General features: G+C 29.1%; 1 protein-coding gene across 11 annotated transcripts; it reads right to left on the bottom strand.

Annotated features, from left to right (window-relative positions):
- LOC141298401 (exocyst complex component 7) lies at nucleotides 1–27,899 on the bottom strand. 11 transcript variants are annotated; one of them, XM_073828923.1, is made up of 22 exons: nucleotides 27,752–27,889; nucleotides 27,396–27,461; nucleotides 26,467–26,651; nucleotides 24,192–24,297; nucleotides 23,888–24,110; nucleotides 23,628–23,792; nucleotides 23,424–23,435; nucleotides 16,759–16,848; nucleotides 14,841–14,903; nucleotides 12,728–12,873; nucleotides 9,987–10,139; nucleotides 9,784–9,882; nucleotides 7,196–7,258; nucleotides 7,022–7,088; nucleotides 5,663–5,701; nucleotides 3,822–3,887; nucleotides 2,359–2,479; nucleotides 2,034–2,129; nucleotides 1,890–1,953; nucleotides 617–658; nucleotides 368–501; nucleotides 1–267 (listed from the first exon to the last, which is right to left on the bottom strand). In XM_073828923.1, exons 1-22 carry the CDS (start codon nucleotides 27,809–27,811, stop codon nucleotides 165–167), a joined length of 2,163 nt encoding a protein of 720 aa, XP_073685024.1. In that variant the 5' UTR covers nucleotides 27,812–27,889; the 3' UTR covers nucleotides 1–164. The 11 variants fall into 11 exon arrangements, with proteins under 11 accessions (XP_073685024.1, XP_073685016.1, XP_073685025.1 ...); XM_073828915.1 differs by lacking the exon at nucleotides 14,841–14,903 and having other exon boundaries at nucleotides 27,752–27,899; XM_073828924.1 differs by lacking the exon at nucleotides 23,424–23,435 and having other exon boundaries at nucleotides 27,752–27,899.
- Between the last annotated feature and the right edge of the window lie 77 nt (nucleotides 27,900–27,976).

Raw genomic sequence — 27,976 nt, 5'->3', positions numbered from 1 at the left:
TTCTAGGAGTGAATTCTATTTATTTACTGCAGTTAAATCCCCGAAAAACATATACATAAATACATTTATACAAAAAGCAAGCAAAAACAAACAAAGATGTTCCATCAGTGTAGTGTGTTATGAAGCAGAGCGTCTTACAGGGGAAGGGAAAGCAGAGGCGTGGCTTAAGCTGAAGTGTCAAAGAGCCTGTCAATCATCTCCTCCACCTGCTCCGGCGAGTAGCGGTGATATTTCTCTGGGTTTTTGGTGAATGAGATGTTTGCGCATCTGTAACAGCATATAGACGTGTGGTCAGTGCATCGGTGTTCTGATCGGCTGGTGTTAAAATAGACTTGATTATATGGATGTAAGTCTGTGAATGTCTCACCGCTGAAGGAAGGCTCTGTACGCCTCTGAAACCACTCTCTTCTGAGCCTGTCTGATGGCGACACGCTGCTCTTTATCAGGAACCGCCCAGCCCTGCTGGATCTTACACAGCTCATCCAGACCATCATTAAAACCCTGCAAATACACACAAAATGGGAAGATTTTTATATGTGATAAATTAGGCTTTTATGGCTCATATAGTCTGATATAGTGAAAATATGGAGAAAAAAAAATGTAACTTGGTGCTCACCTTGAACTTGTCTTTGATGATCTGTCGTTCCTTGTCTTTTAGCTGCTCATATTAAAACATTTAGAAAGCAGGATTGAACTGAGATCATTAAGTAAAAAAAAATATTTACAACACTGTAGCTAAATGCAGAAGCTTTTATGCATCACTGTATTTCGAAAAGCATTAGAATGGCAATATAATAAAGTATTAACTGAGTGTTCGACAGCAAAAAAAATAATAACAATAATTATATTTATATATATATATATATATATATATATAATAAAAATATGAAAAATAAAGAAAAAAAAGACCAAAACTGACTAAAACTGAACTATACTACTCAATAAAAATTTAAGTAAAACAGAAAATATAAAAATAAATCCTTATTTAAAATATTACTAAAACTTAAAGGAATAAATAAATAATAAACACTATTTAGACATTAACACAAATTAAAATGACAAAAACACAATAGAATTTATAATTGTTAACTGAATTCAAATAAACAAAAATTAATCAATAAAAATCAATAAAAACTATTTAGACAAATGAAAAAAAGAGAAAAATAAAAAAAATTACTAAAACTTCACTGAACCGAATATAACTACTTAATAAAATGTTAAAAAAAACAGAAAAAAAAAAAAAAAAAAAAAAATATATATATATATATATATATATATATATATATATGTATTTATATATATATGTATATTAATTTTTTTATTTAAAATGTCCAAGTGAATACAGAAAATATAATAAAAACTAATTCTAAATATTACTAAGACTAAAAGGAATAAATTCAAATGAATAAAAACTATTCAAACATAAACACGAATAAAAATGACAAAAACACTGACTTTATAATTGTTAAATGAATTAAAATAAACTAACATTAATAAATACAAATCAATAGAAACTATTTATACAAATAATAAAAAACTAAAACTTTACTAAACTAAACAAAATAAAACTATATAAAAATTGACAAAAAAACATAAAAATGAAATCTAATTCATTTCTAATTCAAATCTAATTTTCAAATCTATTTCAAAATATGAACAAAAATAATACAGTGTATCAAAAAAATAGTATCTAACTGAAATGACTGAAATGAAAACAGTTTGTATTTGAGTAAAGTCTGTTTCTGGTCTAGTGTGTGTGTGTGTGTGTGTGTGTGTGTGTGTGTGTGTGTGTGTGTGTGTGTGTGTGTGTGTGTGTGTGTGTGTGTGTGTGTGTGTGTGTGTGTGTGTGTGTGTGTGTGTGTGTGTGTGTGTGTGTGTGATGATCTCACTTTGGTTCCAGGCTGGAATGCTGGGATGTTTCTTTCTGTCAGATGTTCTGTGACCTTCAGCCAGCTGTTGAAAAATAAAGGTCAGAAGGTCATTCAGTCATTTATTACAGGACACTTCTTGTGTTTGGATGATGGTGGTGTTACCTGCGCTGGTAATTTTGGATCTCCTGCTCGATGAGCTCTCTGTACGAACCCTCCACCTTCTTATGGGTCACAGCCACCAGCTGAATCAACTCAGACCTCAACAACAAAGACATTTTACCTCTGTAACATGACTTATTTTAAGATAATCAAAATATTCAACGAGGAAAAAAGTAATTTTATCCATAAAGGGAGTGATTATGTGGAGAGCTGTCTTCTGATTGGCCAGTACTGAGTGTGTAAGTGTGTTCTAGCTTCTGATTGGTCAATGAACTTAAGCTGTGCAAAGTATCAAAATAAATTATGTAAATGATGTGAATCAACTCACTTCTCCAGGGATTTGAGGATGTAGTTGTAGTTGTTGTGAAGGAAGACGGCGCGCAGAGCCGGATCTTCATACACTTTAGCTTTGTTTGACAGATTCAGCTGCAGGTTACCAAGGACTTTATCTGAAAACACAGCGGCACAATTTATTTAATAATAAATCTAACATAATTTATTACAAATTAGCTTTGAATTTTAGATTTTTTTTTTCATTTTAATTTAAGTTTAATGTGTTTTTTACATTTAAATGTATATATTTTACATTTAATTTAAATGTTAAAAAAATATTTATATTTCTGATTATTTTCTATTTAGATTTAGTCATTTTAGTACTTCAAATTAAATATTTAATTTACTATTTCAGTTACTTGCCAAAGCAACATTTCTAACTTTTAAGTTTTCAATCAAATATTTATTTTACATTTCAGTTTTTCAATTTTATTTTAGCTGTTCAATTACAATCACAGCTTTGTTTGACAGATTCAGCTGCAGAACTTTATCTGCAAAACACAGCAGCACAAAATGATCATAAACTTATTTAATAATAAATCTAATATAATTTATTCCAAATTAGCTTTAAATTTTAGATTTTTTGTTTTCATTTGAATTTAAGTTTAATGTGCTTTTTTTATTTTTTACATTAATTTTTTTTTTACATTTAATTTTAAATGTCTTTCAAATTATTTTCTATTTAGATTTAGTCATTTTAGTACTTCAGAATAAATATTCAATTTACTATTTCAGTTAATTGCCAAAGCAACATTTCTAACTTTTAAGTTTTCAGTTTTTAATCAAATATTTATTTATTTTTTTAACAGTGTACAGTATATGAGGAATGCTTGAGGAAACAAATTTAAAATGTTTGATGACTACAAAACATACAGTAACTTTCAGGACTCAAAACTTCCTTCTCAAAAATCTCAAATGAGCTGCAAAAGTGACTGAAGTTCTGAACTTCTGCAACTTTCTATACCATATCAGACAGTAAAAATTATCATTTAGACTGCAAAAAATTATTTTCTTACTTAGATTTTTTGTCTTGTTTCCAGCCAAATATCTAAAAATCAAATCAATAAGGACTTTCTAGACAAGTAAAAATATTAGTCTTGTTTTCAGACAAAACAAGTCAAAATTAAGTGCATTTTTGCTTGAAACAAGCAAAAGAATCTGCTAATGGGGTAAGAAAAATAATCTTGTTTTCTGTTTGAAATAATTTTTGCTTTGCTTACCCCAATGGCAGATTATTTAGCTTGTTCTGGAAAACTTAGTTTTGACTTGTTTTTTTTTTCTGAAAACAAGAAAATAATTTTGATTAAAGAATTTTTAGATTTTTGGCTTGAAATTCTAAGTAAGAAAAGCATTTTTTGCAGTGTAAAAATTAAAATAACACTGATTTAGCACAAAAAGAGCACTTTATGAAAAGCTTATACAAAATGCACATTATGACTGTTTTTGTGTGTCTCTTACAGATGTATGTGCTCAGGAGCCTCCGGCTGAACTCTGAACTGTAGCTGCTTGCGGATGAGCTGCTCTCTGAAAACCAAAAGAGACATGTTTCAACAACTTTTCATTTGTTTAACATACAATACACTCTTACTTTAGTCCATCGGAGTCATTCTGACAACTTCTGAATATAATAAACTCATGCTTTGATTTGGTTTTGCCAACAGCTCCTATACTATGCTGTAATATCCTACAGATCTCAGAGAGGAATAAAGATGGCATCTGAGGATTGTTTCATATCCTGCTGTCTTGAGGCGACGATATAAAGAGCTCAGACCCAATAACATGAGATTAAACTCTCTATATACAGAATATTTCAATCAGGACAAGGAAAAGTTTCTGGTAATCATCAGAAAATCATATTTAAAGCCTGTAACTTTCAGAAACATCTGCATGTCTAAAAACAAGTACAGTAAGTGATTCAAAGAGACAGTTTAAAGTCAACATGAAACCAAATTGGCCCTGTTTACTTTCTTAATACATGTTCCTGGTCTTATTGTGAATGACTGAATGCATTCAAGTGATTTAGCAACATTTACATTTATTACATTTGAATATAATATACTATTACTAAATAACAATATAATATATAAAAAATTAATAAACAAATAGAAAAAAAAGTATATATATTTATCTCCAGGCAAAAGTTTGGACACACTTGACTTAATTTTTTTTTTTTACATTTTTTTTTTTTTTAGTTAAATATTAATTAATTAGTTAATTTTAATTTTCTTTTCTTTTATTTGATTGTATTTAATTTTATTTTTAAATACAAATTGTGCCAAGGAATGATTTCTTAAAAACAAACTGAGAATTATTCCTTGGCACAATTTGTATTTAAAAATAAAATAAAATATATATTGTATTATTATTATTTTTTTTATAATTTATATTTTACTAAAAAAAAAAAAAAAAAACATTAAGTCAAGTGTGGCTCAGAAAAGCAAAAACAAAAATGCAATTAAATTAAACAAAACTTTTAAATTTTTTTTTGGAAAACAACAACTTAAAGCAGTATTACACTTATTGTTTTTATGCTTAAGCCCTTTTTATATATATATACACATATATAAATAATTTATATCTGAAATGATATTAATAATAATACTATTACTAATAATTATGTTTATATCTGAATGTGCAAAACAATTTTAAAAATATTAATTACAATAAAATATGATAAATTAATAATAATAATTCATAAAATAACGCATTAAAATTATTAATTATTATTAATTATAATTAAAAATAAATATTAACTATAATAAAATTACGTAAATTTATGAATTTTCAGTATATACAATTACTCTGCTTATATATTAATGAATAATACTTGCAATACATGCAATAATAATAATAATAATAATATAAAAATAATACACTAAAATGAAAAATAAATACATTTTCTTTTATAAATATTATATGAATAAAATTATAGAATTAAATGAAAATACAGAACATATTATATTAATAACAGTAGAATTAATTAGTAATAATTTCAATAAAAAAATTAACATTATAAAAAAATTAAATATCATAAATATTAATAATAATACAATTTTAGAAATGAATAAATAATACAATTCTGTAACTGGGGTCAAAACAGAAAAGCCGTCCATTATACTTCTACAATTTGAAGTATTTCAGCGTGAAACATGTTTGTAAACTTTATTCTTTAGTATCAGGTGCATAGACGAATCATTACCAACATGTATTAAGTCAGTAAATGTAGTCAGCATTGGTTTCACGTTGTCTGTAAAGTCAGAGCCGTGAGTGGCGCTCTACTCATCCGCACCAGCGCTTACCTCGGGGGTCTAAAGGAATATTGTAAGTGTCCCCGAGTACTACAGGACAGAAGCAAAGCAGAACAGAGAGAGAAAGAGAACAAGAGAAAGAGGCAGAGGGCAAGAAGTTAAAATAGTTCTGTTAGTGAAGAGCTTCACCACTAATAGCCAGCCAGGACGGGAGAGCAAGATCATGTGACAGAGAAGCAGAGTGAGTGGGCGGAGCTGAAAACACAGTGGGAGGAGCTACAGAGGGGCATGCACTGCTGTGAACATGAGCGTACAGAACATAATAATGATAATGCTAATAATAATAATGGTTTAAAATGAAAAACAAAAAAACAAAACAAATATATATATATACTGCTGCTTCAAAGTTTGGGATCACTATTTTTAATGTTTTTAAAAAAAGCATTTTTTACTTACCCAGGCTGCGTTTATTTAATTACAAATACAGAAACAAATAGTTATAATATCAAATATTATTGTACTTTAAAATTGTGGTTTTCTATTTTAATATACTTTAAAATATAATTTAGTCACGCAAATCTGAATTTTTGAATTAAAGTCTTTACTATCACTTTTTTAAATTAATTTAACACATCCTTGCTGAATAAAAGTATTCATTTCTTTCAAATGAAAGAATTATAATTAATTATAATATTAATTATTATACATGCATATTAATTAATGAATATACAGAACATAATATTACTTATTGACATACTTTAATAATTTTAATAATAATAATAATAATAATAATAATAATAATAATAAATGGAGAAAAATAAATATTAACTAATAAATTACGGAAATTAACAAATTGTTTGTATATAAAATTACTTTGATTTATTATCAATTAATAATATTTATGTTAAATATTATGTAATAATAAAAAATGTAAAACTAATTAAATAATTATTTGAATAAGATACAATTTAAAAAATAATAAAATTACTTTCTGATTTAATATTTAACTTAATATATATATTTTATTTAAGGCTAAATTAATAAATATTTAGAGCCCCCTCTGCAGAATAGAAGAAGATGCTGCAGGAAAAAACAACAGCTGAGAAGCTTTGCTGAACGTTAGTCTCGAGCAATTTCAGGAAAACCAAAGGAAAAGGAAATGCAGACCACAGGAATTGTGAACAGATGACAAATAAGGAGACAGGAGAACGGCGGTCTGTGTGTTATGAACACGAATGTGATAAAAAACAGACATCTCAGATGTCCTTAATGAAGCTTACATCTGCTTTTGAATTACTTTTGAAATCTTTGGTTCATTGCAGAATGAGAGATTTATAAACACAGAAAATCTGTTGGATCTATCTGCTAGTGTCTGTTTTTTATTTGTCTATGATTTAGTTTCTGCTTTACCCTGAGAGGCCAACATGGCCCCCGCTGTTTCCTGGAAATCCAACAGCTGCTGCAGGAACAGGATGGCCTGAGGAGAAAGAACGAGAGAAAGAGTGTCTTTGTGTGCTTTAATAACAAATCTCTATTATTGTTTTTTTTTTTTTTTTTATGAAATGGGCAATGAAGCGATCTTACATTGCTTGTGAGCTCATGCACGGTTCCGTCTTTCGGCATGTTGTACTCTTTATCTGGATCATTCTGTTGAAGTAGAGAACATAATGACTATAATATAATATATGTATATATATAATATATATATATATATATATATATATATATATATATATATATATGTGTGTGTGTGTGTGTGTGTGTGTGTGTGTGTATGTGTAATATTTAAATATTGTTTTATTATAAAATAAAATACATGTAATTAATAATTCAATTGAACTATTATGAAATATTAAAATTAAGATTTTTCAAAAAATGATAAAAAAATAAAATGAAAATGAAAAACGAATGCATTTATAATATTTTATAAAAATTGTATTATTTTATAATAATAAATGTTTTTTATAAATACATACATATATTTTATTATATATTAGTAGTATAAAAATAATTATAAATGTAATTATAATTATTATAAGTATATATTTAAAATATTACAAATAATTACGTATTTTTATTATTATTAAATTATTAATATTGATAATACTTTAAAATATTAAAATGTATTAAAAATAACAAAAATATACCATATTTTTATTTTAAATAATGTTTTTATGATAATAATACATGTAATTATTAATTAGAAATATTATAAAATATTACGAAATATATATTTTGAAACTTATTAAAATGATCTAATAAGAAATTATCTAAATAAATAAAATAATAAAAAAATGAATGAATTTATAATATTTTATTATTCATATTCTTAAAATTATATTATTTTTAGGGCCGGGACTCGATTAAAAAAATTAATCTAATTAATTAGAGGCTTTGTAATTAATTAATCGAAATTAATCGCATTTTAATCGCATATAAATATTTGACCTGAGAACAGTGAGAAGTAAGTTTTTTCATATGGATATTTAGTATACCATTGAATAATGACTGAATACATAAACTTAAGCAACAAAATATTGTTTATTTTTGTTCAACCAAGTCCAACAGACCAGTGCAATATTGCCATTAAGTGTAGCAATAGGATACAGTGTTTCCCCTAGGTTTCCATACTTTTTTTTTCTCGGTACTTTACCCTACTTTCTGTAATAACGAAAACATTTATTTCAGTGAAAAAATAAATCCAAAACTCTCTATTTTAACATTTTGAACAATAGGGTTTTACAATCTTTTGCTATTTTTTTTTTTTTAAGAAATTCTTGTGTTTTAATTTTTCTCATAATCAAATGAAAGCATAAACATTTATTTATTTTTAATCAAATGAAAAATAAGCCTTTTTAATTTTTGGCAAACAAACAGAGGTTTGCTGTTAAAATCAATAAATAATAATAATTTAACATTTAAATAATAATCGTAGTATTTTTTTCTACAATTAAGAGGTTAATCATGTTGTTTTATTTATTTTTTATCATTGTTTTTTGTCAATTATTTAAATAGGAATATTGTTCTGTTTCATGTTAAACCGTACTTTTATTTTGACAGGTTGCCGTGAAGTTTCTGTGTGTAAAGTATGATATGATGCTAGTTTTCTCAAATGAAACGGTAAAAGTGACACTGACAGTAGCTTTGGAGATTGAGTCTATCTGTTCATGTGAGATGCAAATGCCAAAAATTAACGGGAGCATCACGCGTGCAGTAAAAAAAAAAACGCGTCTCTGCCATTCTAACATACAGAGGCAAACAGTGCAGGATTCATATTAAAACGGTCTTTTTGCATTTCAGTTTTCACAGACACTAGTCCATATCGCGATTTGAATTAAGTGACAGACCAACTTTTGATTTATCAATCCAAAAATCGGCGAATTTACGTGGCATTCCGCACTATAGAATATTCGGTTTTTATGAATGGAGTCCGCGATCCAGTCCGTGTTTTCTTGGAGGAGACATTGTAAACGCGCCCCCCTAAGATAATGGTAGGGGAAACACTGGGATATTTAGAAATATACTAGCCTACATTTCAGAAATTCAGGTACCCTATAAGTAGGTAGACCTTCTGTAAAAGCATTGAGGTGATACATGAGGCTCGATGTGCTGCGGTGATATGCGCATTCCTTTGTCTGAACGCTAGTTGGTGCTCCAGTATAATTGGTCCGCTGAAACTCATCCAGTGAGAAACGTTCCGCGGTGCAAAATTAAGTGCGATTAAAATGCGTTAAAAAAAATTAACGCGTTATTTTTGTGTAATTAATTAATCTAAATTAACGCGTTAAAGTCCCGGCCCTAATTATTTTATAATAATCTAAATACTTACTATATAAATACATTAATATACATAAATATTGCAAATGAATAAATAATTGTTTTTAATTAACTTCATATAAAATTAAATATATATATATATATAATACTTTAAAAACATTTTATCATTTTAATTAATATTAAATGAAATAGTGCATAATTATTTTAAACAATGAATAACATCTATAACTGTTTTTTAATTGGTAAAAAAAATACTTTTAATATATTATTTATACACAATAAATTATTCATTAATTAATAGTAATAATCATAATATAATTATATAAATGAATAAAATAATACAATTGTGCACCTGATGTCACAATAAGAATCATTCCTGGTTGTGTGTGATCTACCTTAATGCTGTCAGCAAACTCCTCCAGCGCTTTAGCTCCGATAGTCTCCATAGAGGTGATGAGAGCTGGGAGCTTGTTCTTGGTGCTGGCCGCCGTTCCCTAGATTTAACACAGGATATGACATCATCAGCTGCGACACTGTGGCAAACATCAGAAAATCCAAAACAAACACTTTATTCTTTTTCATTTGCTCTCTTTTTTACCTGTAGTGTGGCGTCAAAGTCTGGTTTGGTCTGTTTAAGGTGGCGCAGGATGGGGAAGATGGTCAGCACAGCGGAGTAGTCGTGTCTCATGATGGCTCGACGAGCCGCTGAGACGATATTATCGCCTTCCAGCATCAGATTATCCAACGCTTCCTATAGCGAACAAACACTGATTAAATACACACAATGAACACACAAACTGCTCATAAATAGAGATTGACTGATTTCCCGAAATTTGTAATATCGGATTCACAAATAAACGTTGACTTGACTGTGCTTCTAAATGTTTTAAGTTTTAAACACATAAGTAATTTTGATATAACATACCAGTTGAGAAATGCAATAAAATAAAATGTTCTGTTTGTTATATTTCAACATACCAGAGAAGATTATTTTAGTGAACTAACAATATGCAATGAATTATTCTTCACTCTTTAGCCAACTTATAAACGTACTAAAACTGTAGTTTTTAAATAAAGTTGATATGACTCCTGCCCTTTATTTTTTTTCAATTTGAAAACATTAGACATTCTACATTTATTAGTGTTGCAGCTGATGCTTTTTAGACATAAAATGTTTTTATTATTGTAATGTGAAGATTACATTTAAAATAAAAGACTCTTCAAAACTTTTCTTTTAATGAGTATATATAATAAAATGTTATATTTTAAATATTACAAGATGTATAGACGGTTTCATCGGGCGCACGCGCCTGGACCTAAGTTAACTTCCGGTCTGTGTTTGTTTATCTGTCTGGTTCGTGTCGCGGGCTACAAACGCAGCTAATAATGAGTAATGAAGTTGGTCTCAGGTTATTGTGCTGTGGTATGTGTTTCCCAAACATTTATTTATTTGTGGCGACCTGCCACGATATAAAAACCGACTGATTTTCCAATTGGAAATTGGAATTAATAGACTAATTAATTAATCTGTTAATAGACTTCGTTGAATAAACGTAATACACGTTTAAAAATCAAACCCAGGCGTGGGTGTTTTTATATCACTGTATTTCTGAAGAAAGACTGTTTAGAAAATGTCATTTTCATTTCATCCTGCATAAGGCAGCGTTTTTAAATTAAGAGCTGCTTTGTCTATAGCCATTACCGGGGAAACCTCGTTTCTCGTGCTTAAAGCACCTCCTACTGGGAAGTAATGAGTTTGCATTTTTAATAAATCAGTCTAATTTACGCAGCCAACATATTTCGCTTGTTATTAAAAAAATAATCTACTCTAGAAGGACTTAGCTGTTGTTATTGATTCTATTTGGATGTCTACCGGAAGTTAAGTTTGGGCCACAAAAGCGCTCATGCGCAGTAACGTTTGTTTATGTTGTTGTCGTTGAAACCGTCTATATATAAAACATTTCATTTTCATTACAAATATTATAAAATATTAAAATGTATTAAAAATAACTAAAGTATATATAACGTAATTTCATTTAAATGTTTTTGTATTTACTTATTTGAAATATTATACAATATTAAAATTAAGATTTTTCTTAAAAGTTTTATTTAAATGATTCAAAAACAAATGATCTAAATAAATTTGAATACATATAATGAGTAAAAAATTAATGCATATATAATATTTTATTATTCATATTTAAAAAATTATATTATTTTATAACAATCTAAATACTATATAAATACATAAATATATTTAATTATATATTAGTATTATTATTAATAATAATAACAATAATGATACATTTTATAATAACAATTATAATAATTGTAAGTATATTATACGTTTATATTTAAAATATTACAAATAATTAAATAGTTTTTAAGTACCATAATAAAAAATTATTGATAATACTTTAAAATATAAAAATGTATAAAAATAACTACATATATATATATATATATATATATATATATATATATATATACACACACACACACACACATATATATATATATATATATATATATAAAATTTAAAATGTGTTTTTATTAAAAATTATTACAAAATGAATGCATTTATATTTTATTATTCATATTCTAAAAATTATATTATTTTATAATAATCTAAATACTATATAAATCCATAAATATATTTAATTATATATTAGTATTAATAATAAATATGATTATAATTATATATTTAAAATATTACAAATAATTAAATAGCTTTTAATTAATATAAATAATATACAAATTATTCATATTGATAATACTTAATATTAAAATGAATAAAAATAAAAACATACATAAATATATTTAATTTAAAATAATGTTTTTTATTATTAATAAAATATGTGTAATTAATAATTAATTAGAACTATAATAAAACATTTAAATGATTTTTCTTAAAAGTTTATTATTAAAATGATTTAAAAAGAAGATATCATTTATTTTGTTTAATCTAAATACATAAAATGATTTTAAAAATTAATGCATTTATAATATTTTATTATCATATTCTAAAAATTATATTATTTCATCTATTATTAGTATATATTTCAAATATCACAAATAAATAAATCATTGTTTGTAATTAACTTCGTAAGTTTAATTTTAAATGAAAGACTTATTTTTTTAAGCTGATTGAAAGGAGGGAAAGCCATAGTGAAATATGGACTTACTTCGCTCAGTCATATTTTTTACCTTTATAACAGTAAATAAATATCGGTTCTGAATATCGGTTATCGGCACATAAACATGCAAATAATTGGTATCGGAATCAGCTGTAAAATATCAATATCGGTCGCTCACTACTCATAAACACACCGCACTGACCTGTATGAGCGAGTCGAAGGTCTTCTTCTGGTGATGTTCTGGAATGATCTCAGTCAGTAGAGCGTATTCGCTCTGAGCCAGCTTCACAAAGGCGCTGATGCAGTGGATGTACGAATCGATCTCGATGTCCAACACGTCATCCTTACCTGAAACAAACACACAATCACATACACACCTGTCAGAGCTCAAGAAAACTACATTTAAATATGATCAATGTGGACCAAGAGTGATATATTAATAGTATCTTAAATTTAATGTGATTAAAGGACACCAGAAAGACACCAAACAGATTTAAAACCTATTTAATATTTGAAGACTCATTATTTTTACTATTACAGTTCTGTTTGGTGCAGCTAGTGATGCAGTAAATGAATGCTGTAGCTTTAAATATATCCGATCAATATGAGACCAAAAACCTATAAATGAGAAATAAATCAATCAGACATGCTTTTTCCAAAATGTACTGTAGCACATACTTAAATACTTATGATTTAATTGTAACATTATGAAATGATCATTAAAAATGAATGAAAAACAGAATAATCTTGCTGTTTCTTCATAACTAGACACTCCAAATTGCATTAATAATGAGTTTAATAAGTGCATATTAATAATTGCTTTCATGTTGAAATGAATCATGTGAATATTTTAAATAAAAGAACTCAATGTAGGATGTAAGAATGATGTCCTCTTGAATTTTTAAAGTCTGATTCAATGTTGAATGAACTGACAGGATCACTGACCCTTCAAACTTAAATAAACATTTTAGAATAATGAATAATATTATAATGAATTAATAATTATTTAATAATAACAACAACAATAATGCTTTAAAATGAAATGCATTAATGAATTAAAATTAATTTTAAGTAAGATATTTTATTAAAATTAATTGAATTGAAATTATAAATTATATAAATTAATAAATAATAAAATTAATGAAATCTTGAATTTTTAGGATCTGACTTAAAGTTTGATGAACTGTCAGAATCATTCACTCTTTGAAATGTATTTTTTTTTAAATTAAAATTCACCGAATTAAAATTAATTATAAATTATATAAATTAATAAATAATACAACTGTCCATTTAAAATTAATAAAATTAAATAAATCTTGAATTTTTTAGCATCTGATCCAAAGTTGGAAAAATCACTGACTTTAAAATGAAATAAATATTACAATTATATATAATAAAAGTCACAATTTAAAATTAATGCAATTAAATTGATCTTGAATTTTTAGGATTTGACTCAATGTTGGATAAACTGGAAGAATCTCTGACTCATCGAAATTAAATAAATGTAAAAATTAATTGAATAAAAAATGTATTATAAATTATATAAATAATAAAAGTCACAATTTAAAATGAATAAAATTAAGTAAATCTCTTGATTGAATAAGCTAACAGAATCACTCTTCGAAATGAAATAAATATTTTTAAAATAATTAATTACTATTACAATTAATTATTAACTACATTTAATTAGTAGATAATAATAATAATAATAATAATAATAATAATAATTTAAAATAAAATAGAATAGTAGATAACAATAACAATATAAAATAAAACTAAATAATAAATGAAGTTATATTAATTATAATAAAATTATATAAAGAAAAAATAATATGCATACATTTAATTCAAATACAAATGTTTAACTGTATTAATTTTAATTAATATAACTGAATGTAGAATGTTCTACTGAATTTTTAAGCACTAAATCACTCACTCTTTGAACTGAACCCAATATCGCTTTTAAACCTGTATTAATAACCTCTATTAAATGAATATTTATCATTTTGCATCTTTGACAATGTCGATTATGACAGATAATAATAAGTGCAGCCCCTCAGTTAGTAAACATACTAAAATCTTGTTTACAGCTGATGTTTAGTTGAGCCAATGCACCTGTGTAAATGTTAAAATTCACATTATTTTGAACATATAACAACACGATTTACACAAAATGTGTGTCCAGATAAGGCTAATGTAATAAAATCATTATCTGAATATTTTTTGTAGTTTGTTTCAAACTCAAAAAAGTCTTTAAACCTGGTTTTCTATGATAGAGTAACAGTTTTTGTTATAATCACTGAGGTCAGACTCACCTGTGGCCGCCCCATGCTTGTCGTCAGACAGGTGCTTAACCCCACGCAGGTCATGATCGAAACCTGATTGGTTAGGATATAGTCACATGACCCAGGTCACTCTCCCCAGGCTACAGAGGGAGTGCTGAACAAACTCACCCACCCACAAAGCAAGGGAAACACTCACGCGGCACGACCGAGAGCGATTCAGACGCTTGTGCTGGATGTTAGTGGGGTTTGTAAGTGCACCGATGGACCCAGCAGAGCACAGAGACTTATGGGAAACACTGATGTCACAGCAGTTTGTCCTCAGTTTGACAGAGAAAACCAATGACCACAACCTTCCTGCCGCCACACTTAACTCAAAAACTCTATACTTCTTACTTGGAAGTAGGACAAATCTGATTTCTATTAGTATTTTAGACTATTAGAATTTTTTTGTAATATTTGAATACATTTAATTACATTTTTAGTTTTCATTTTAATTTTTTGTAATATTTATATATTGCTTTTATATTTTGTTTTCATTTTGATTTCAGTTTGATTTAGTAATTTAGTTATCTTTTAATTTTTAATAGTTATTTTTTATATATTTTTTTCTTGTTTAGATTTAATTTCTATTTATTTCATTTTTAATTTTAGTCATTTTATCACTTTGACTTTATTTTATTTTTGTTGCCAAAGAATCATTTCATTTTTTTTTAAATGCAAGTTTCTTCATTATTTTAATTATTATTTCACATAATAAAATATTATTTTTAATAGTTTTAGTTAACAGTTCTAATGGTACATAAACATAACAGCACATTTAAATAATCACTTTTTAAGCAAATAAAATTAAGAAAATTAAACGAATCTTGCATTTTAAGGAACTGATTCAAAGTCGGATGAACTGACAGAATCACTGACTCTGAAAAAAAAACACTTATTAAAATGAATTGACTAATTATATTAATTAATAAATAATAAAATTCACAATTGTAAACTAATAAAATTAAATAAATCTTAAATTTTTAGGATCTGATTAAAAGTCTGAATGAAATAAATATTTTAAAATAATTATTAATATTACAATTAATTATTAATTACATTTAATTAAAGTAGACAATAATAATAATTTTAAAATAAAACAAATAATAAATTACATACTATTAATTACAATAAAATAATAAAAAATAAAATTCATAAATTTTATTTCAGTTTTAGTCATTTTATCACTTCGACTTTATTTTATTTTAGCTAATTCGCAAGGCAACATTTCAAAATTTTATATATTTTTTTTATTTATAAAATGTATTTTTTTAATAGTTTTAGTTAACAATGCTAATGCCATATAAACATACCGGCACTCAGAGAGAGGAAGAGATGCAATATATATATTTTTAAGCAAAATAAAATAAATCAATCGTTAAAGTAAATTTTTTGCATAAAATTAACCTTTTAGCAAACTCAGCTTTTGAAACACATTTTACACATAATACTGCAAAATATTTGGGCAATTGTAAAATTGTAAATTAATTTTTTTTAAGTTTCCCAATGTCACTTTAATTCACTATGACCATGTTTTTTAAAAAAAAAATATATATATATAATTTTTAAAAGTAATTCTTTTAACCTTTATTAAAAAAAAAAAGAATGCTATTAATTAGACATCAAAATTAAATATTTTTTAATTATGAATGCGTAACTTTTTTAAATAATTTAAATTTTAATAAATACATTTATATTGCACAGATGAGACAAACAGTGGCTCTCTCAGAAAGGTCGGTCTCTCTCTATTTCCGCCGAGGACGAAACTGCTGCGGCCCATAAGCATCTGTGTAATCTGACTGTTGTTTTCCAAAACCCAGGAACAACAGTTCAAAAACCCAGCAAGAATGAGCGAAAACAGAGATAGAGCTTGAGAGGAGGAAGGAAACCAGAAGACAGCGTGCTTTACCTTCCAAAGGAGTGAGGTTAGAACCCTTTTTTCCATCCAGGCCATGCTGAGAGTACTGTTTGAGCAGATTCTGAGCCTTACGGATCGTGCCTGCACCCATCAACACCCAGAGAAAGAGAGACAGAGAGACAGAGAGAGAGAGAAAGAGAGAAGGGGGAGAGTTGCAGGGATTGCAGGAGGAAAACAGAGGAAGACACCGTGAGGAAGAGAAAGAGGAAGGGCGTCTGAAACCCTGTTCACCGACACCAGAGCAACAACTGAGAGAAATCCAGATCCCTTCCAGACTACAGCGACACCACGGCTATCACACACAGCTATCACACGCACGGTCCAACATTAACCAATGACAAACCAACCTATCTCAAATCATAGCTACACTGATCAAAGTCAATCAAATGGGTCAGAATATTAGGAACCGCAACATTACAGTCAAACGGATTTTAGTACTTTGTTTTAACAACACTGTAAAAAAAAGGTTGTGATTTTAAAAGTAAAAACCTATTAATTGGTTAACTCTATGTTTCTGTACAAAAACCCACAAAATGTCTAATAAAGAAAACACCTTTTGCGACTTTTTATGTTTTATGTTTCATTTTGTTTGATTGAGCAAAGTATATATATATATATATATATATATATATACACACACACATTTAATTTAGTATGTGTTTATTTTGGAGGGAAAAATAGTATGGCAAATAATGTACTTTTATATATTTATTTATTAATTAATTTTTTCTGTGATATTATTATAATGAAGTGTTTTTTATTTCTTTTTTTTTTGGTAAAACTTTAATGCAAAATTTGACTAAAGTGTAAATGGTCAGCAGAATTTTTTTTTTTTTGCTTATTTATTTATTTATATTAAGGTCCATCAGACCTTTATATTGGAAGCCTAACATTTTGAAACTAAAAAGTTTCCGAATTATTAAAAAAAAAAAAAAAAAAAAAAGAATTTAACTTTTTTAATTTAATTTAAAATATTTTTTACTTGGTTTACTTTAAAGCATATCTGAAACATTACTTGTTTTAAATAAATGGAAAAATGTTTTTAACTAATCAAATTTTGCTTAATGTTTTCCAGAAGGTTTTATATGGTAATAAATTATTTGTTATTTATAGTATTTTATAGTATAGTATAGTTATATACAGTATTTATTTACTTCCAAATAATGTATATTTTTAAATAAATTAATATATTATTTTTATATATTAATATATTATATTTACATATATTTATATATATATTTTATTTTTGTTTATAGTTGTGATATTATTATAATTAAGTGTTTTACGTTTCATTTTTTTGTTGATATTGGGTTTTTTGGTTAAAAAGTTTTTCCTTTTAATTTACCAACATGTAAATGGTCAGTGAAAAAACAACAACTTTTATTTATTTATAGCCAGTACACTTTCTCCATCAGACCTTTATATCGGAACTTTGGAAGCCTAACATTTTAAAACTAAAAAGAAAATAAACAAATAATTAATACATACTTTAAAGTATATCTGAAATAATTTGTTTTATATAAAAGGAATTTTTTTAATTAATTAAATACTACTTTTTTAGGTTTTCTAGAATTTTTTATATTGTAATAAATAAAGTATTTGTTATTTATAGTACTTTTATTTAGGAATCTAAATGCATAATGCTTCAGTATTCAAAGTGACTTTACTGTGAAATTAATAGCGCATTTATTTACTTTTAATTGAGTTAGTATATGTTTATTTTGGAAGGAAAATTTGTATGGCAAATACTTGCGAATATATATATATATATATATATATATATATATATATATATATATATATTTTTTTTTTTTTTTTTTTTTTATAAATTATATGTTTATTTTTCCATTGTGTTTTTTATGGTTACCTTTTTATGTAAAATTTTACCAAAGTGTAATTCTTTCTCAACTGACTCTCATGACTCTCTCTGACTTTCATTAGTAAAAGTGGCAGAAAGTTAATTTTGGACCTTGCATACACACTCACAAACACATGCAGTGCACAAACATCACATCACATCAAAGTCTACATCTAAACAGACTAAAAAACACATCAAACACAAACTGAGGAGAAAATACAATGGTTAATCCATCACAGCTATTAAACTACAGCATTGTGTCACATTCAGTGAGGTTAATACAGTCATACTAGTGCTGCTTAAATGCATCAGCCAAACCACCTAAAACCATTTAACATCATAAACTCAAACACATCAGACACTCACTGTGCTACTAAAACAAAAGGCATGTGTCTTAAAGGGGCCATAACATATTTTTATATCATATTAATTCTTCCTAAAATTCATTATAACTGTTGCATGTCCTAATTTCATTTTTACACTTAAACCCTTAAACATGTAAATGTGCATGTAAATTAGCTCTGTTACGATTGGCTACAAATTAAACATGTTTTAATATGTAAATGATGACAGTCAAAAATGCATAAATAATCACGAAGATCGTTCTCGCAGATTAGTTTGCATCAATCTTTTATGTTGCAAGCATAAGCATACAGTATGTTTTCACCTAATTGTACAGTCGTGGCCAAAGGTTTTGAGAATTACATAAATATTGGAAATTGGAAAAGTTGCTGCTTAAGTTTTTATAATAGCAATTTGCATATACTCCAGAATGTTATGAAGATGAATTGCATAGTCCTTCTTTGCCATGAAAATGAACTTAATCCCGAAAAAATCTTTCCACTTCATTTCATTGCTGTCATTAAAGGACGATTAAAGGAGATCATTTCAGTAATCGTCTTGTTGATGAGCACAAGGCTGGAGATCATTATGTCAGGCTGATTGGGTTAGAATGGCAGACTTGACATGTTAAAAGGAGGGTGATGCTCAAATCATTGTTCTTCCATTGTTAACCATGGTGACCTGCAAAGAAACGCGTGCAGCCATCATTGCGTTGCATAAAAATGGCTTCACAGGCAAGGATATTGTGGCTACTAAGATTGCACCTAAATCAACAATTTATAGGATCATCAAGAACTTCAAGAAAAGAGGTTCAATTCTTGTTAAGAAGGCTTCAGGGCGTCCAAGAAAGTCCAGCAAGCGCCAGGATTGTCTCCTAAAGAGGATTCGGCTGCGGGATCGGAGTGCCACCAGTGCAGAGCTTACTCAGGAATGGCAGCAGGCAGGTGTGAGCGCATCTGAACACACAGTGAGGCCAAGACTTTTGGAAGATGGCCTGGTGTCAAGAAGGGCAGCAAAGAAGCCACTTCTATCCAAAAAAAAAACACATCAGGGACAGATTGATCTTCTGCAAAAAGTATGGCGAATGGACTGCTGAGGACTGGGGCAAAGTCATATTCTCCGATGAAGCCTCTTTCCGATTGTTTGGGGCATCTGGAAAAAGGCTTGTCCGGAGAAGAAAAGGTGAGCGCTACCATCAGTCCTGTGTCGTGCCAACAGTAAAGCATCCTGAGATCATTCATGTGTGGGGTTGCTTCTCATCCAAGGGAGTGGGCTCACTCACAATTTTGCCCAAAAACACGGCCATGAATAAAGAATGGTACCAAAACACCCTCCAACAGCAACTTCTTCCAACAATCCAACAACAGTTTGGTGAAGAACAATGCATTTTCCAGCACAATGGAGCACCGTGCCATAAGGCAAAAGTGATAACTTAGTGGCTCGGGGACCAAAACGTTGAAATTTTGGGTCCATGGCCTGGAAACTCCCCAGATCTTAATCCCATTGAGAACTTGTGGTCAATCCTCAAGAGGTGGGTGGACAAACAAAAACCCACTAATTCTGACAAACTCCAAGAAGTGATTATGAAAGAATGGGTTGCTATCAGTCAGGATTTGGCCCAGAAGTTGATTGAGAGCATGCCCAGTCCAATTGCAGAGGTCCTGAACAAGAAGGGCCAACACTGCAAATACTGACTCTTTGCGTAAATGTCATGTAATTGTCGATAAAAGCCTTTGAAACGTATGAAGTGCTTGTATTTATATTTCAGTACATCACAGAAACAACTGAAACAAAGATCTAAAAGCAGTTTAGCAGCAAACTTTGTGAAAACTAATATTTGTGTCATTCTCAAAACTTTTGGCCACGACTGTACACTGTGAAATGTTTTCACCAGTTTCAACTTAAAAACTTTAAAAAAGTGAAAATTTTAAGTTAAATCAACTCATGTGTAATAAGTTAAAGTAACTTGTAGTTTTAAGCTGATTTAACTTAAAAATTTTAAGGCAGCTGCGGAACTTAAGTTTTTAAGTTGAATCTGGTGAAAACTTTTTACAGTGTATGAATAGCAATAAATAGCAGAATGATTAAAACATCAACGAAAATGTGAGTTATCATGATATGACCCCTTTTTTAAGCAGTTAATATGCAGTACATGTTTTCTTCTGCAATATTATAAAAAAGCATTGTGTCAAACACGACCAAGACAGTGTGAGTCTGTTAGTGAGGGCAGATAGTCATAGCGCCCCCGTGTGTTGAGGAGTGGGCATGCAGTCTGTGTTAGAGTGTTAGTAGGAAACAAAGAACTTCCTTTCTCAAGTTAAGACACTAGGTATGCAATACAGAGCTGTTAGTCAACAAAATGTGCCCTCCACATCCAGAAAATACAGTAACATCACTGCGTAAGCCTGTACTTCTTTGACGGCTTCAAACTGACACACAAGTCCAACAGACAGGAAGGAGAACATCTGCTATACGGCTTAAAATATCAGTGCAACATACTTGCTATCCTGATTAATAACAACTAATTGGTAATTAACTGGTCTGGCTGAAACATCAGTCGTGTGTGTGTTCGTCTGCTATAATGTACACTCTTAAAAATAAAGGTGCTTTAAAAGGTTCTTCACAGCGATGGAAAAGAAGAACCATTTTGGTTCCACAAAGAACCATTCCTTCAAAGGTTCTTTAAAGAACTATCTCTTTCTTACCTTTTTATAATCTGAAAAACCTTCTTTCACCACAAAGAACCTTTTGTGAAACAGAAATGTTCTTCAGACGTTTAAGGTTCTTTGTGGAACCATTTAGACAAAAAAGATTCTTCTATGACATCGTGAAGCACCTTTATTTTTAAGTGTATGTGTCAATTTGTATGTGTGTAAAGGTCTCTAAATGTTTCATAAAACACTATTCAAAAGTTTTCAAGTAAAGTAAGATATTCTTTTTAAAGAAATGCATACTTTTAATCAGGAAGGATAACTTTAACTTTTTTATTTTTAAAAAAATCAGACAACATCAGACCTTTGTATTGGAAGCCTAAACATTTTAAACTCAAAAGTTTGGGGGAAAAATATGATCAAAAATTTGAATTGACTTGATTTACTTTAAAGCATATCTGAAACATTATTATCCGTTTAAATAAATGTGAAAAATCTGTGAGCTTTTTAAATGTTGCTTAAGGTTTTTTCTACTGTAATAAAATATTTGCTATTTATAGTATTTTTATTTGGGAATCTAAATGCATAATGCTTAGGTAATCAAAGTGTCTTTACTTTGAAATTAATAGTGGATTTATTTACTTTTAATTTAGTTAGAATTTGTTTTGTTTTTTAAATCAAATAAATGTCTTTAATTAAATTTAACATAGTAATCAATTAATTACATTTAACAGTAAATAATTTAATTTTAAATGGTTAATTAAAAAAAAAAAAAAAAAAAAAAAAAAAATATATATATATATATATATATATATATATATATATATATATATATATGTTAAGATTATTTACATTTTCAAAAAAATTGTGTTTTAAATTATTCACATTATTTTTATTATTTTAAAAATCTTAATGGCCCCAAACCTTTGAACTGTAATGCAATTTTTTTACTTCACCATTAAAGGATTACTCCACTTTCAGAATAAAGATTTCCTGATAATTTACTCACCCCCATGTTATCCAAGGTATCCATGTCTTTCTTTCTTCAGTCACAAAGAAATTAAGCTTTTTGAGGAAAACATTCTAGAATATTTCTCCATTTAGTGGACTTTAATGGTGCTCAATGGATTGAAGACTAAAATCAATTTCACTGCAGCTTCAAAGGGCTCCAAACAAACCCAGCCAAGGAATAAGGGTCTTATCTAGAAACGATTGGTCAGTTTTTTTTTAAATAAGTTCATTTTTATTCACTTTTTAACCACAAATGCACATTTTGTCTAGCTCTGCAATGCGCATGGGTACTCTGTGCACTCCTAGACAAGACAACCATTTAATGTTAAAAAGTATATAAATTGTACATTTTTTTTGTTTGTTTTACTAGACAAGACCCTTCTTCCTTGACTGGGATCATGCGGAGCTGCATTTAAACTGCATTTCCAATCCATTGAGCACCATTAAAGTCCACTATATGGTGAAAAATCATGGAATGTTTCCCTTTAAAAATGTAATTTCTTTGCGACCGAAGAAAGAAAGACATTTTGAATGACATGGGGATGAGTAAATTATCAGGAAATGTTTATTTTGGAAGTGGAGTAATCCTTTAAGGCCAATTTTTTTTCATACGCATTTTGTGTATTTGTGTGTGAATAATTTTTGTATTTTGCCAGCAAATTTTACATTCAAAAAATTCTATATTTCATAGCCTGTTCTGTCTGTATATGTGTGCGTTTGTGTATAATAGGAAGCTCTGGCTCTACAAACAGAAGCAAGCGATGGACGCATCACAAACACAGCTGCGACTTTACCTGGGATGTAGACTGAAATCATCAGACACGAGTGAGACAGAGAAGAGAAACGGGGAGAGGAGACGGTTAGTAAGAACACACACTAGGAATGGGAAAAGAGGAGAACTTCGATGGGAAGTGAGATACACCTGATCGTGATCCATCAGAACCACCAGGAACCCAAAGAGCCCGGTCTAATGAGGTTCAGAGCTAAAGGTCACTGACCTGGTCTTTTCGGAGGCTTCTTAGTGGGCGTCTCCTTGCGTTTAGTCTGTACCGCAGGCGAGTGGATGGCAGAGGTGGCGCTGTTCTTGCGAAAATGCTCTTTTAAACCCTTAATGGACCGATCCAACTGACTGGACCGGACCTGGAAATACACGTTCATGAAGTCTGCAGGTAAACAAACAAACATCAGATTTCAAACATTCATTTTCTCAAAAGAGAATGAAATTAAAACGCATGGATAAAAGCATTTGCGAGTCCACCTTGGTTGCGTCCGTACTCCACCAGCCAGGCCGAGATGCAGATGATGTCCTGCAGGACGGCTTCAGGCAGGTGCTCCAGCGTGACGTCCTCCTGCACCTCCATGTCCTCGTCTCCTCCGATGGCGTCCAGGATGAGGACGGGCGGCACTGGTTTGCTGTAGCGCGTCAGCAGGCTGCGAAACTCTGCCTCCAGCAGCTCCTTCCCCTTCTCGAAGCGAGCTTTCTGCAACACAACAGCCCTCGCTGAGGAGCTTTATACGGACTGAAGAAGCGTTATAGGTGTGTGAGACTGTGACATACGTACCACTGTGTTGAGCTCAGGACTGTCGGGATTGTTGTCCTGAAAATACTCCACGGCTTTCTGGATCTTTGCAATGCAGGCCAGATACTCATCCAGACGACCTGCCGGCCTGCAAGAGTAGAGACCAACGTGAGTCTGTCCATCCATCTATCTATCTATCCATCCATCCATCCATCTATAACTATCTATCTATCTATCCATCCATCCATCCATCCATCCATCCATCTATAACTATCTATCTATCTATCTATCTATCTATCTATCTATCTATCTATCTATCTATCTATCTATCCATCCATCCATCCATCCATCCATCCATCTATCTATCTATCATCTATCTATCCATCCATCCATCTATAACTATCTATCTATCTATCCATCCATCCATCCATCCATCTATATCTATCTATCTATCTATCCATCCATCCATCCATCTATCCATCTATCTATCTATCTATCTATCTATCTATCTATCTATCTATCTATCTATCTATCTATCTATCTATCTATCTATCTATCTGTCTGTCTATCTATCTATCTATCTATCTATCTATCTATCTATCTATCTATCATCTATCTATCCATCTATCTATCTATCATCTATCTATCCATCTATCTACCCATCTATCTATCTACCCATCTATCCATCTATCTATCTATCTATCATCTATCTACCCATCTATCTATCTATCATCTATCTACCCATCTATCTATCTATCATCTATCTACCCATCTATCTATCTATCCATCTATCTACCCATCTATCTATCTATCCATCTATCTATCCATCTATCTATCCATCTATCTACCCATCTATCCATCTATCTATCCATCTATCTATCCATCTATCTACCCATCTATCCATCTATCTATCTATCTATCTATCCATCTATCCATCTATCTATCCACCCATCTATCCACCCATCTATCCACCCATCTATCCACCCATCTATCCACCCATCTATCTATCTATCTATCTATCTATCTATCTATCTATCTATCCATCTATCTATCCATCTATCTACCCATCTATCCATCTATCTATCTATCTATCTATCTATCTATCTATCTATCCATCTATCTATCCATCTATCTATCCACCCATCTATCCATCTATCCATCTATCTATCCATCTATCTATCCACCCATCTATCTATCTATCTATCTATCTATCTATCTATCTATCTATCTATCTATCTATCTATCTATCTATCTATCTATCTACCCATCTATCCATCTATCTATCCATCTATCTACCCATCTATCTATCCATCTATCTATCCATCTATCTATCCATCTATCCATCTATCTATCCATCTATCCATCCATCCATCTATCCATCCATCCATCTATCTATCCATCTATCTATGTATGTTATTTAAAACTAATAATATTTCAGAAAATTAGATTTTTTACTGTATTTTTGATCAAGTGAATGCAGTCTTTATAAGGATAAATTATTACAGCAAAGTATAGTATAGTATATTATTACAGTAAATTATTATTATCAAAGCAAATTCTTAAATTATATTTGAAAGTAAATATTTTAGATAGTTTTATTCAATAATTTTAATAATTTATAATGATTAAACTATTTAATAAAATATTAAAAACATTAAATATCCTCCTATTATTGCATTTTAGTTTGATTTTTATGTGCAATCATGTATTTGTATTTTTTTAGTATTTTACTTTTTATTTCTTATTCTTTGTAGTAGTAGTAGTAGTTATTTTTGATCAAGTAAATGCAGCCTTTATGAGTATAAGAGATTTTACAAAAAAAAAAAAAAATTAAATAAGTAATTTAATTTAAACAATTTATAATATTAAAATGATTCAACTATTTTTGTTAGATTTTTGTTAGATTCATGTATTTGTATTTTTTAGTATTTTACTTTTTATATTTCTTCTTCTAGGTGTGTATATGTGTGTAAGATGCTCTGTTTTTTGCTTTAGGGTGACTTCTAAAGATAAAAAATCTATCTATTGTATAAAACTTTAATATTATTTCACAGTTAATGTTAATGCAGCCTTTATGAGGCTTATATAATAATAATGCTTAAGTATTATTATATAATTAAATAAAAATATATATTTAATAATTTACTTTATATATTGTTTTAATATTTTTTATTATTAAAATTCTAATTCAATATTAAAAAAAGAACATTATAATATATTAACAACATTTAATGAAATATTACAAATATTAAATATCATCTTCCTATTATTGTATTTTAGCTTGATTTTTATGTGCAATCATGTATTCATGACTCACCCTTCCCGGATGATCTTGTCCGTGTCTTTGGCCACGTGATAATAACTGATGACGTGATCCATGCAGGAGAGAGTTTTGTCCACGTTCTCCTGCAGTCGCTGCAGATTCTCAGTCTGCTTATGAACCGGTATGATGGAGTTCTCCAGCTGCATCAGACGGCTCTCGAACGAGGACAGGATGGACACCTTGTAGGAAACAAAACATGCTGCATTCACAACAATAACAACAAAATTATATTAAAAATGTAACAGCAGATAATGGTGTGCAGCAAACATCACTGTACAAACTGCTGAAGTCTGTTATTTCAGTTTGATCATCTTATATCTTATTCCAGTCAAAAGGTTTTGAACAGTAAAATTTGTAATGTTTTTTTTTTTTTTTTTAAAGAAGTCTCCTCTGCTCAACAAGCCTTCATTTATTTGATCCAAAGTACAGTAAAATAAATAGCTAATTTGCAATAGCTGTTTTCTATGTGAATATGTTAAAAAGTAATTTATTCCTGTGATTTCAAAGCTGAATTTTCAGCATCATTTCTCCAGTCTTCAGAGTCGTATGATTCTTCATGAACTTTCTATTCATCAAAGAAACCTAGAAATTCTACTCCGCTGTTTTCAACATAATAATAATAAACGTTTTTGACCGTTTATTATTCAAATCAAAATATTAGAATGACTTCTGAAGGACCATGTGACTGGAGTAATGATGCTAAAAATGCAGGTTTGATCATAAGAATAAATTACGTTTTAACATATATTTACATAGAAAACAGCTATTTAAAATAGTAAAAATATTTCAAAATTTTACTGTACTCTGCATCAAATAAATGCAAGCTGGTGAGCATTTTTAATAAAACATTAAAAATTGTACTGTTCAAATACTTTTGACTTGTAACGTTAGTGCAGAAATAAAACCAGAATAAAACCTCTCACCATTCCTTTAGTGAGCTGATCACTCTTCTCCAGGCTTTCACGAATAAAAGACAGAGTTTCTTGTTCCTGTAGACGAAATATGACAAATAAAACATACAAAGCTCAAGATATATGCATGCTGGAAATGATAATAACCTCTCAAGTGAATACACCCCATTAACAGCATTGAATATTTATTGAAATTATTATTATTCTTTCTTTAGGTTTTTAAAATGCTTTGTAACATTGTTATTTTATGACAATCATGCAGATTCTCCATTTAGAGATGATTAATGACATTAATAACATCCGCTCCCTGATCACGGGATTCTCATGTTATTCTTCATTCTTCCTGTTTTCTCGTCGTTTTAACGGACCTGTTTGAGTTTATCTTCGATTTCCCGCTTCCGAGCGGACGCGTCTTCGGTCGGGATCATCCTGACGGACAGAAATGTGACAGAAATGACAGCTGGATCCGTCCGAAATAATGCAACATCCACAGTAATATTACAACATTAACGTGAAGGCAGCGGAAACAGTACAAACCAAAAGGCAAAATGGCAGAATCACATATACAAAATAAAAGTCCTCGATTTTCGATA

The sequence above is a fragment of the Garra rufa genome, chromosome 22 (genome assembly GCF_049309525.1).
Source record: "Garra rufa chromosome 22, GarRuf1.0, whole genome shotgun sequence".
Taxonomy (NCBI): Eukaryota; Metazoa; Chordata; class Actinopteri; order Cypriniformes; family Cyprinidae; genus Garra; species Garra rufa.
This window is presented reverse-complemented; position numbering and strand designations above follow the sequence as displayed.